Genomic DNA, 12564 nt, shown 5'->3' with positions numbered 1-12564 from the left:
GACTGCAACAAGACATCTAAGCATATACAGCCCTACTTTCTTTCTCATCTGAGCTGTCATGTGTGAGGAACAGTTCTAGACAGATTAAGATAATTATTTGACTAATACTGAAGTGAGAGAAGAAATTGGCCCTTGCTGTTTAGAGTGTTAAATAGAAGTGATGGTACAAAATGTTGCTAGAAGAATGTGTGCTTGCACTGGTAAACAAGGAACAGTGCCAGCTGCCAAAGTGTGTTGTCCTCAGGAGGCTCTCTGTCCATAGATTGTCTTTGAGTTTAACCAAAATCTGCTTTCTTATGGAAAGAAGATAAAATTTACATGTGAATTAAATTTTTGTTTTTAAAGATGGTCAAAGGAGGTAGTTAAAGTTTATTTGGCACTAAATCTATACAGCCCCCGCAACTGAGGAACTGAGGCACTGAGGTTTAGAAATTTACATTTTCTTTGAACTATAAGTCTCAATAAAATATTCCAGATTTAATTAATTTTAAAACAGCTTGTCTTTTGGAACCTGTGAATTGCTTTCAAAGACTTTACCTTATGCCAGCTTTTTTCCTAACTTCTGTTTTACATGATATTTGCACTGAGTTACTGTCATATATCAGAAGTACTTATCTCTTTAGAATGCCATGTAATTTCCTATGAACAGCTGCTCACTATAGCTGTGCTATTTTTTTGACTGAAATTGAATACAATTTCAGTATTTTAATATAAGATTTGATTGAAATATTGAATGCTCAGTTGACTGTCATGCATTTCAAGAGCACAGGTCCTCACCATATGCCTATGACCACTTCTCCAGAGGTAAATGTATTTCAGGCTTCTGTAAAATGTGATGAAATTGAAATGTAAGTTGAAATAAAAATATCTTATCTATAATCCTGTATTGTATTGTCAGTACAGGGAAGTATAACCATCTTTTAGCAGTCATTTATCACTCATTTTCTTTTTTCTTTGAGAAACGAACATATTTCATTTTTTTCTCCCCTTTATAGAGCCAGTATCGTGCAGAAGCGCATAATTTATTTTCAAGATGAAGGCTCCCTCACCAAAAAAATTTGTGAACAAGGTAAGGTAAAGTAAAATAAATTTCTGACCTACTCATTGTGTTTTGCATTTTTCTCTTAATACATTGTCTCAAATGAAAATTTGGACAGTCTTTGGCAGTTTCATCCAGATTCAGATTTGGGATCTTCCATTCCGTTATGTTCTTCCTTATCACATATACTCTATCTCATACAATCTTCCTTGCAAATGGGACACTTGCAAATTTTTACTTGCTCTTTGTATGATATCCATTGGTTTCCAGAGCACTTTGTTATTGAATCCTGGGCTATTTTATCCTTTCTCAAACCTAAATGTTGCAGTTCGTTATTGCATCCCACTGGAGAATTCATTACTTTGTCTGTTCAGAAATTTCAAGCCTATTGTGTTTTGAGGTCAGCTGAGGTTTGTCCTTATCAGATAACAACCAGAAACAAACCCCTTTTGAATCTGAAGATAACCGAAATATTAATGTCTTCTATTTGAAAATTATGTGTTTAAATCATTCCATCCACTTATAAATCTGGTACAGATATTTCAGGGTTGTTGTTTAGTGTAAGAGTAAAGTTAAAACTAAATTAAAAAAAACCAAAACCCAAAAACATGTTTACCTCAGATTTATTTCCTGGAGTATTTTTTATGGCAGCTTCAGTGTGCTCAGTGTTTTGGAGTTGCAGCCACTTCCAGGGGGTACTTTGGTGCTTTTTCAGACTCAGCCTCGGAAGGTGTGACTGACAAACCGATCCTGGACTGTTGTGCCTGCGGTACTGCCAAATACAGGCTGACTTTCTATGGGAACTGGTCAGAAAAAACACACCCCAAAGATTTCCCACGTGAGTATCACTCTTCTCCTTGTACCACACAGGGGCCTGAGGAGGGTTTGGGCTGGATGTGTGACACAGCATCGCTTATTTACAGCTCAGCAGTGTAAATTATGACATCTACGGAATCCTGCTGACACTCAGCATTGAAAATCAGTGGATCTTTCTGAACTATACATTGCCAGTACACTCTATTGATTTGCCTGACATTTTGAGCTATAGTGCGTTTGAGATTGCATTTGCGAGATATCTTTGTGGGGAGAAAGGTTCCTTTCTTTTTTTTTGACTGAAAGCTTAGAATGGCTTATAATGTAGAGGTAGGAAACGAGATTTTAAGAATAAGGACACAAAGGACAGGCAACATGCTAATATTTTGATTTTTCAGCTGTGTCAATGTACCTAGTGTGTTTTACTTCAAACTATGTTGAATTATTTCAGTTAAATTTGATGAGTTTTAAATCTTGCTGCCCAATGATATTAATTATACATATAGATATAAGAATACTCTGTCTTTTTTTCTCTTAGTTGGTTGAATACCCAGATAAAAAACACCTTTTGAACTTGGCCTGTCTGGGTTTTTAAGTTTCTGAACAACAGAATCAATATTTTTTTGCAAGTTTGCTTTCTGCAGTTATCCAAGTATCTGTAAAAAGCTGGAGTTACAAAATTGCGTATTATGCATTTGGTCTTTCATTACTGACTCCACAGTCTGTGGTAAGAAAAGGCCGGGAAAATATTTAAGAATATGAGTCACATTTACGGGTCTTTAAACCTTGTTATGTTTTCTGTGGCTGATGTTTATTAAGCAGGCTTTTAATGTTGATTTTTTTTAAAAAAATATTATTGTCACAGTGTCAGAATATCCTCGTGTAACTCAGATATGACTTGTATCAGCCCAGAGTTTTAACAGCCTAAGCAATGTTGCTTGTGTTGAGTTTGAAGCACAGCTTTGTTCAAATACTATTGGTGAGCATAGTACGGGGGAGATAAAATAAGCAAAGCCAACAATTGCAGGAATGCTCTTTTAGGCTATTGGATGATTTAAATATCTGCTCAGTGGGAACTTTATGTGCACTATTTGGATGGATTCAGCTGCTGGTTAGAAATAGGCCATGAGAAAAGGACTGAAAGCTATGAAGTTACTATGGCTTGGTGATGTAATATTGAGGGTAAATGGCCTTTTCTTTAACATCCAAGTCAGTGAACTCATGAAAGGTATGGCTGCACAATGGAAAATAAGCAAATTGCAAGAGTTTGCCTGCTGTCTCTCTCCAGTTACAAAATGGTGAATTAAACTGGTATTTTACTTAAACTGGAAAAGTGAAAAAATACCGATTTTATACTTAGACATTTAATCCCATCAATAACAGCTAATAAGATTTTGCATTAAAATTTCTGAAAGTTGAGGCAAAGGTCTCATGCAGATACAGTGATGTTAAAAAACAAACCTAGTCATTAGCATTATTCTTAAAAATGTTGAGCTTGTGCAGTAATTACATTAAAATAAAATGTTATTCATTGTGGACTGTGGTAAGTCACTAATTATTTGCCAAGCCACCACATAAAAATTTCTGCTCTATTATTGTACCATCGATGAAGTTGGAGTAGAAAGCAGATCATAAACTTTTTATTTGGCATCTCTTCTTTATCTTCTGATTTTCTTTAAAAAACACTGAAGAACATGCACTTTGTGCAAAGCATTTATTTTTCTCTGGGTGTCACCCATTTTTGACAACAGAAATCCATATGCTCTTCATCATGACATGATATGAGCACATCTGTGAAATGTATTAGAGGATAAATTCTCATGTTGTGATGGCATCTTGATTTTTCTGCGAAAATGCACGTGTAAGTGTATTGGGAAATTGAGAAACTACTCAAAGCTACAAGAATGAAGTGAAATAACAGCACTGGAAAGCTGTCAGTGCTCTGCTTGCTGCCTCAATACCTGGAGAGTGACACTGGATGCAAAACAGCTCTGGCCCCAGTGCTGCTCAGATTATGTCATGCAGAGAAGTTTCTTTGATGGTTAGAAGAAAAAGATCAGGAAGTATCGAATTGTCTCTTTGTTCTCACAAGAAATGGATGGTTTGAGGTGAGGAGTGAAACATTTGCAAACGTAGCAGAGTTTGGTGAAGAAGTTGAGGGTGGGTGTGGCAGGACTTTGAACAGCTCCTTTGGGCAGGTAGGTGGGCCAGGAGCTTTCCCTGCAGAGCCAGTATCTTTAGGGAGGGCTGTTTGGTGGAACAGGCTGTGCTCTGACTGCAAAGAATCACAGAATCATTAGCTTGGAAGAGACCTCCAGGATCATCAAGTCCAGCCCAACCCTAACCTCAACTAAACCATGGTACCAAGTGCCACATCCACTCTTTCTTTAAACACATCCAGGGATGGTGACTCCACCACCTCCCCAGGCAAACCACTCCAGTACTTTATTACCCTTTCTGTAAAAATCTTTTTCCTAATGTCCAGCCTATATTTCCCGTGGTGCAACTTAAGATTGTCTCTTGTTCTGTCAGTTGCTGCTCAAAGAAAGACACCAGCTCCCACCTGGCTACAGCCTCCTTTCAGGGAGTTGTAGAGAGTGATAAAGTCACCCCTGAGTCTCCTTTTCTCAGAGGCACCAGGTGTTCCAGTCCTGGGCAGGGCAGGGAGAGAAGCTTTGGAGCACAGGGAACAATCCCTCATCCTTTCAATCAAAGGCTTACAGACACTCAGGTTCCTCTCTGTGGTGGCACATTCCTGTTCTGGAGGGACTGTTCTCTTTCAAACAGTGCTGCTGTCATGCCTTGTGGGACAGTCAGGCCCTGTGCTGGGAGAGGATGGAGTGACAGCATCTCTCTGGGCTTTGGCAGGGTGCCACTGTGTATTTCAGGAGTAATTGCTAGATCTTGGGTCAAGAAAGCAGCTCCCAACGTTGGGGTCTCTTCAGCTGTGGAGGAGGGAAAGTTTAGTTTTGGTTTTTTCCACACATAGGTCTCAATTACTGATTCGCTTTAGTTGATTCTGAAAAAATCAGGACTGCTACAGTTCGGAGCTCTGGATGTGTATTTTGGTCCAAGTTTAGGACTAGGGAAGCTATGAGGGCTCTGTCTGCTGCTCTGCTAGGCCATCTCCCTCATCTATCTATTCTGCTTCCTACATTTTTCTAGCTTTTTTCCCCTGCTATTGGTGTTCATTTTTTATTTCTAATCTATTTTCTACTCTCCCATGATTAGGTTCCTGCATCTGACTTTATACAATTCTCTGCACTGTCCTTTTCAATTTCATTGTTCCACCTCTCACATCTTAAATTTGCATTCCTTTTATTTACTTCATTATTCATTTTTCATTCATTTATTCAGTTTGCAGCTGTTTTTTACTGCTGCTGTCTACCTTTGGCATTGCAAAGAAAAATGTTAAATATTGTCTCACTCCATCATTCCGACTCCTTCATCTCCTCTGGTCTCTGCCTTGTTACCAGACTGTCTGCTTATGTGAGCAGTTCATTTTCTCACCCTTTTCCTTTAAGCCCATATATCTGCAGAAGGTTACTTGACACATAAGTGAATTCATTTTTATTTCCAGGACTGTGGGACTTCTGTGACTCCTTATTTCTGCTCAATTCTCTTTTCAATTCCATCATACTTCCCTAATATCTTTTTCTTTAAACTTTTTTTTTTTTTTTTTTTTTTTTTTTTTTTTTTTTTTTTTTTTTTTTGTTCAACACAACAAGAAGCAAGAATGGGAATCCTTTTGCTTTGCTCTACAGCTCTTCCATTACGAGAAATCTGAGCAAGGAAACTCAGTGAATATAGAGGTGAACACAGATAGATTTACTGCTTCACTGCCTTCAGTAAGGAAAAAACTTGCCTTTAAGACTGAGGGTGACAACTGAAGTCTCCCCTTGCAGGTTTCCCTCTCAAAAATACTTGACATAGAAACTAAAAATTAAAGGTTGCTTAAACTTCCTGAAGTGAGACCTTTGGTGAAGCAAAACTATTCTAAGCCTATTTGTTTTGAGGAGCTGCTTTATGCTTGATTTCAGTCAGTCACTGGCTTGTTCTTCCCACTCTGAAGATGTGTATTGGTGTAGTGAGAAGTGACAGCATGCAAAAGCCTCAGGAATGGGGCCTTCAGAACTTTACAAAAAATCAGGAATTGCACTTTGAGGCTGTCTCAATGGTTGTTTGATTTGTTTTGTTTTTTTCCCCCCGTAAAGGACGCACCAACCACTGGTCTGCCATCATTGGGAGCTCTCACTCCAAGAACTACATCCTGTGGGAATACGGAGGATACGCCAGTGAAGGAGTCAAGCAAGTGGCAGAGCTGGGGTCCCCAGTGAAGATGGAAGAAGAAATTCGACAGCAGGTAGGTGCATTTTAGTGCATGCTTTAAATAAAGGATCCTCCCTTGTCCTGCAAACACTTTGTCACTGACAATGCCTGTGAACGTGATTTTGCTGAATAATTCTCAGTTCAGTGAAGGAGGAGCTCTGTGTGTCTTTCTCGACTCATTCTTACCCTGGGAAGAGTCTTTGGCTAGGAGAGGACAAGTAAGTAGCAGCATTCTGGACTATGAAAATCTGTGTGCCATGTAAAGCATGAATTAGAGGTAGCAAAATGAAACTCACCTTTTCTGGCTTAATTGTGAAGACACTTCTTTACAAGAAAAATTTGTAGACAGCAAGCAATAGGGAAAGCCTTAAAATAGGGAATGATTATTTGTCATTTAGATTCACATTGCAGAGGGCTACATTTTCCTTCTTGATGAATCACCTCATTTTGTGTTATACAAATATCTAGAGAGCTGTGTTTCCCTGTTTATCATTATTTATGTAGCACAAGCATTCCTTCTTTAATAATCCCTTCTACAATGAAAATAATCTATTCCTTAATGTTGAACACGTGCACAAAACCCTCTGTACTTTTCTTCACCTTTTCTACATTTGTGTGGATCTTTCCTATGTTTGACACTTCTGAAGATGAAGTCAGCAAAAATAAAAGCAGAGTTCAAGATGATATTGTTGATTAATCATTCTCCCTTTTTGCTGCATGTTAAAGAGACAGTATTTCGAGACCTCCAGGGTAGGTTGTATACAGGGTTACACTGGGAGATAAAAAAAATTCAATTATATTTGTATAAACAATATAAAACAATCTCAAAGACTGTTTTGAGAAAACTTGTATAGCAAAAGGCTTTGTGTGCTAAATTTAATTTGCTTTTTTGTGATGCTTATGTGTATATAATGATGGTACAAGAACAGCTGGTGTATTTGACAAGAAATTCCCAAAGCCAAGGAAAATAAAATAAAACCAGCTTATGACTTAATATATAAAAGGGATAGAAAAGGAATATGAAGGGGAAAAACAATTTCAGTGTGGGGTGAAATGTGATCATGAATACATTGTCTCTGTAAACCATTATAAACCTTGGTATACCTGCAAATAGAAAGTAGGCCTTGATGCTAGGCAGAAAAATGGTTGGATTTTATCCCAGCAATATAAAATAAACTGAGATGGATTAAAATTGTAGCAGAGTATTGTATATACCACATGTAACACCATTTTTTGCTGCTTACTTGGGAAATCAATATTTTCTGTACTAGGCCCATGTGGAATGAAGAAAATGAGCAATTTTTTATTGAAGAAGATAATTTCTGCTTCAGTCTTGGTGAATACTTTATAAATAGGGGTTTGGCACATCGGAATTGGGACTGTGCAAAGATTAGGTCTTCTCCTGAAGCTGCAGGAGCAAGAGGAAGGTGTTGGGTGAGGAGCAAGTAGGGATGCAGTTGTGAAAGGTCGTGCTGAGTACTGGGAGAAGGGCACAGGATTTGAAGGGAGTATGTAAAACAAAGAAAATCATGCCTGTGCTTTCCAAACCTGACTTCTTTGTCATTATGTGCCATGTATTTGCAAAAAGGGGATGTATTTATACTCTGGATTCAGATCAGAGGAGATCGTGACTTTTAGAGTACATCCAATAGATAAATGGCTGCAATTTCAGGGGCTGCTGAGATTGAACATGAAATTAGTGAACATCACAGTGAATTCCAACATGTCTGATTGGGTCAGCCCTGCAGGAATTCCCCTGGTCTCCAGGGTCAGTTTATCCAGGTAACCACCTGGTATTCTCACCTGGAACGGTGCAGCATGTCATCAAATGCCATAATACTTTTTTGAGTTTATTTGACTTTTTTTTTTTTTTTAATCATGTACTTAAGCTGCATTAATATTTTTGAGAGATTTTGAGGTAAAATTCTACAACCATGATAGCAGAATAATACCATGAGCTAATTTGCTGACACTTAAGTCAGGCTGGTATTTTTCTTTTTTTTTTTTAATTGCAACTTTGTCCCTTGCAATATCCCTATCTGCCTAGAAATTTGATAACGGTGTTTCCTTCCCCATGTGTTGCAATCTACCTCAGGATCTGTTTTCTCCTTTTCCATTTCTTATTTTACCTTTCTTTCCCCTCTCAGCTGTCCCACCAGCCTTGTGCTGTGGGTTGATGGGAGGATGCAATTCATTAAAATCTCTCTCCAAGCAGCTTTGATGTCTTTGTAAAGATAGAAAAGGCAATTTTTGTTTAATTCTGGTGCCTGGACTCAGAGCTCACTCACTGCAGTTAGTGCACTTCTCCCAGGGCCACACTTGGGTTTGGTAATCTGCTGAGTGTCTGCTGAGTATTGGAGGCAGTTTCTTAGGTGAGCACACAAACACATATTTATGCAAGCAGCATCTGTCACTGACATTACCCGAGGTATTATAAAAGGAAAAAAAATCCAATTGTTTTTTCGTTCTATTACCAAAATATTCACTGTGTATAAAACAAACAACAACAACAACAGCAACAAAAGGTCATTCTTTCAAGGAGCTTTGTTAAGAAACATCTTAATAATCATTGTGCCATTAAATAAAAGACCCTGAAGCGTGAACATTCTGCTGCCTGTACGGCAGGATGCTGCATCATCAGCAGCTTTTCTTCCTGACCTGGCACCTTGGGCTGCTCTGGTTTGTGTCTTTACTGCAAAGAGCCCGTGGGGGGTTTTTGCATGGATGATCCTGGGCACTGTAAACTTGCTCTGTAGTTTGTTTATCTGGGAGAACTTAAAGGAACTAATCAGCCTTTTTGTTGAACTGTTCCTGGCAGCCTGGAAGGAAAGCCAGAGCACATAAGAGTTTTACTAAAACAATCTGTCAAGTGGCTGATGTGTACAATGGGATAATTCATGCGTTAGACTTCAGGGGTTATAAATGAACAAACAAAGGCTGGAAGAGGAATTATGTGAGGGGAAGAATGTGCACTGACCTCACATACCTCAGAGATATATTCACACTTTCACTTTGTTTTGAGAAATTCTGATTTCCCCTATTACTTGATAAACTCATAGGAAACAAATGCAGAATTTGAAAGGGAAATTCTGCATTCAAATTGGGATTGCTCTGTATAAACAAATGAGCAAACAAGATGATTAAAACATGAATCAGAAGGAGTAAAATGTAATTCTAAATCTCATATCCTAGGCTGATGAAAAAAAGACTAAACTAGAAACATTGTTTTAAATATCCTTCACCTTCAGAGAAAAAGTTGGCTTTGCCTAATTATTTCTGAATAAATATTCAGTCCTTTTGCCACCAGTTCTTTTTCAAACCAAGATAAGTAATATTCTGTAGCTTGCATCTTTCTCCAGAAAATGCAGTGTGAACTCTCTGCATGGTCCCTATGGACCCACAGGTGACATTCTTACAGGTTTGGTTTAATGCCCTCTGAAATGTCAGTCAGTGGGATGACTTTTTAGATTGTCTTCAGCGTCCTCAGATGAAAGGTGAGAGTGCCTTTCAGAACAGCAAGTCCTGTTTTCCAGGAAAATGATTGTAAAGTTTTAGGCACAGGATAATTTACATTGTCTGTGTGTATTCAAGGTGAAACCTGAAACAGGAAAAAAATTTTATAGAAAAGAATATGTAATTGTTGTGCTCCATGCAAACATTTATCTTTACAAAATAGTCCTGATTTACATTTTTTTAATAAAAAAAGGAAAAGAGAGTAAAAATTAAAGTAAATTCATTGTTAGATTCATCTTGATTGATTGATTTTTTTAGAAAGTAATTTCAGTATTTCAGTTGAATAGTTATCATTTTATGACCTGTTTTGTAAGGCAGCACTGTGTTCTTCCACGGAAGAATGGGGTCATTAGATTTTCCTGGCTGAAGCTGGTAAATCACCTGAATTACAAAGAGGAATCTGCAGGATATTGATCACTTTTTTATTATAGCACTGGGAAAATTATTGTGTTTACTGAGAGAGGCTCAAAAGTTTGGTTTTTGAATCAGCTGTTACTGTGTGCTTAGGGAGGGTGAAATCAGCCAGCCTGGGAGGTTCAGCTCAGCTGACTTGTGCTTGCCAGAACAGCTGAAAATTCTCCCTGAACACTTCCCCTCAGAGACCAGGAAACCCCTGACAATACCTGGGAATTAGGCTGGGAATTGCACTGGGAAAGCTGCTTTTTGTTGAAATAGTTCAGTCAGTGTTTGTTTAAAGGAACTAAATTAGTGACAGCACAGCGGCTTGGCCTTCCTTGGAGGAGGGGATTGCAACATATGAAGGGACTTGGGTTATTTTACCACGACCTAATATTGATATTCCTGCTGCTGTTGTCACTCAGGGGAACCAGAAGGAATTGGCCTCCTTGATGTTCCACCTTTGCCTGACCAAACCTTCAGTGAACGACATCGACATCCCCACAGAGCCCCTTTCTCCTCAGTCCTCAGGGAGGGCATTTTTGTTCCCATCCAGATTCCAGAGGCACCAGCCTCTCCCCGTTGAAAAGACAGGAAATTTATCGTGCCCATAAAGCCATACGATATGAAAAGTGTGGCTGCTGCTCTTGCAAATTGTCCTAAAGCCCTTTAGGTTTCTGTGCAAAAGCCCACAGAGATTTTCAGTGGTTTGGGGCTTGGTGTAGCAGTGAAGTGGCAGAACACTCTCCCAGCATGCTTTCCACGTTAGTTACTGCCTGACAGCATGGGTTTAATGGGGTATTTATTCTAATTCTGGACAGATCAAGCTGCTCAGTCATAAATTGGCTTCTAGACTTCTGTTTGCTCAGTTAGACTCCTCTACACTCCGTGCATACACCTCTGCTGAGAATTATGGTGCTTTTTAATGCCTTTTGAAAAGGCTGGATGGTAGATTTATCATGCTTTCCTTTTGGAGGATATACCTTATATAATGTTTCAAAATCTGTGGCATTTTGGTAATTAGAAATTTTGAAACCCTTGTATACTGTGCTAAATTTCATAAAGTATTTCTGCCAGAAAGAAATAGTTGTCTACTTATGTCATAAAGAGAAGCTTTATGTGCCGATAAATAACTCATACAACAGGGCTCAGAACACCTCTTCTAGGGGGGTTTCATCTTTTAATAATCTTCTGTTGGAAACTGTAATTAGAATGATTCAGTTGGTCTTGTTTTCTTTAAAAAAACAAACCAATAATGTTCATCCCAACTCCATTCTTTTTTAGTACCTCATGATAGTAAAGATGTACTTTTCTAATAAAAAATGAGCTGATGCTCATTTCTGAGGCAGAAAACACCTTTTGCTGGTCTAAAAGCTATTGAAGGTAATGAATCTTTCACAAAATTAAGTTCTGACAAACCATTTTTGAGTAGTGTATTATTTTCTGGGCCAAAACATGAAAGATTCAATACACTTTTACTAGTTCAGCTAATAAAAACTGCATAGAAAAATTAGTGTTTGAGTCCTCTGAAAATACCATTGTGCTGGGGATAAACTCTCAGTGATTAGAGCACAGTCCTCGTGCCACAGTTGCTCCATGTGTGTTTCTTCTGTCTGTAGGGGTGTGAGAGCTGGCAGATGCTGAGCACATTTTATACAAAATGTCTTTTCTGTTATTGTGGTCACCTCCCTGGTTTGGAACACCAGCCAAAATGTAATTTCGAACTTCTATTTCACCTTTGGTCAAAACTTGAACAAAATAGTGGCTTAGTTAATAATGCTTTTTTTCTTTATTTCTTCCTGCCTTCCCTCATCCCTTGCCAGCTGAAGGCTTTCTGATAATAAACAGGGAGAGATAATGCTTGGAAAACTAAACTTTTTTTTTTTTTTGCTTTAATTTTCTGTGCTTTTAACAGCCATTGCTATTTGATTAATCAGTAAGGCACCTTGATTTTTAAAACTCCACCTTGTGAGCTCTCATCTAACTTAATGAATTCCAGAGGTTTCACACCTCTAACTTTTATAGGAGTCTTTGAGAATTTGCCCTCTGAATAATTACCCAGTAATTGATATGAAATGATTTGCATAACCAAACAATGAGTTATGGTGTTAAGTTAGCTCAACATTTAATTTCTCCTTCATTTACCTCAATTTGCCTTGCTGCTTATTTTCTTCTAATCATCACAGACTCTCCATTTCTGATAAAACAGAGAGAAACACACCTTTTCAGTAAAATCCAGTAATCAGGTTCTCTTTGAATAAAAGATCTTCAAACATTTTTTTTGCAGAAGACAGACCCTCCAAGAATAAAAAAGTAGGCTTTACTCCAAGACCCGCTTTCTCAGTGAATTCTGATGCTAAACTGGCTAGAAATGGGGCCAATCAAAATTCCTGCCCTTTTTTCAATCTCTGTAATAGCTGAGAGTCCCATCAAAGCTTGTGAAGATTTTCTCTGACTCTCATATCTGTCTGGAT

General features: G+C 38.2%; 1 protein-coding gene across 1 annotated transcript in view; it reads left to right on the top strand.

The window, feature by feature from the left end:
• Positions 1-12564, top strand: part of SPON1 (spondin 1) — a 173620-nt gene that overhangs the window by 53582 nt on the left and 107474 nt on the right. Inside the window, exons 4-6 of the mRNA XM_063397928.1 lie at positions 996-1069; positions 1755-1877; positions 6067-6215. Coding sequence (XP_063253998.1) covers positions 996-1069; positions 1755-1877; positions 6067-6215 — 346 coding nt within the window. The remainder of the gene's footprint in view (positions 1-995; positions 1070-1754; positions 1878-6066; positions 6216-12564) is intronic.

The sequence above is a fragment of the Prinia subflava genome, chromosome 5, assembly GCF_021018805.1.
Source record: "Prinia subflava isolate CZ2003 ecotype Zambia chromosome 5, Cam_Psub_1.2, whole genome shotgun sequence".
Taxonomy (NCBI): domain Eukaryota; kingdom Metazoa; phylum Chordata; class Aves; order Passeriformes; family Cisticolidae; genus Prinia; species Prinia subflava.
The sequence above is the reverse complement of the archived record's forward strand: the minus strand, read 5'-3'. Positions and strand labels throughout refer to the sequence as shown.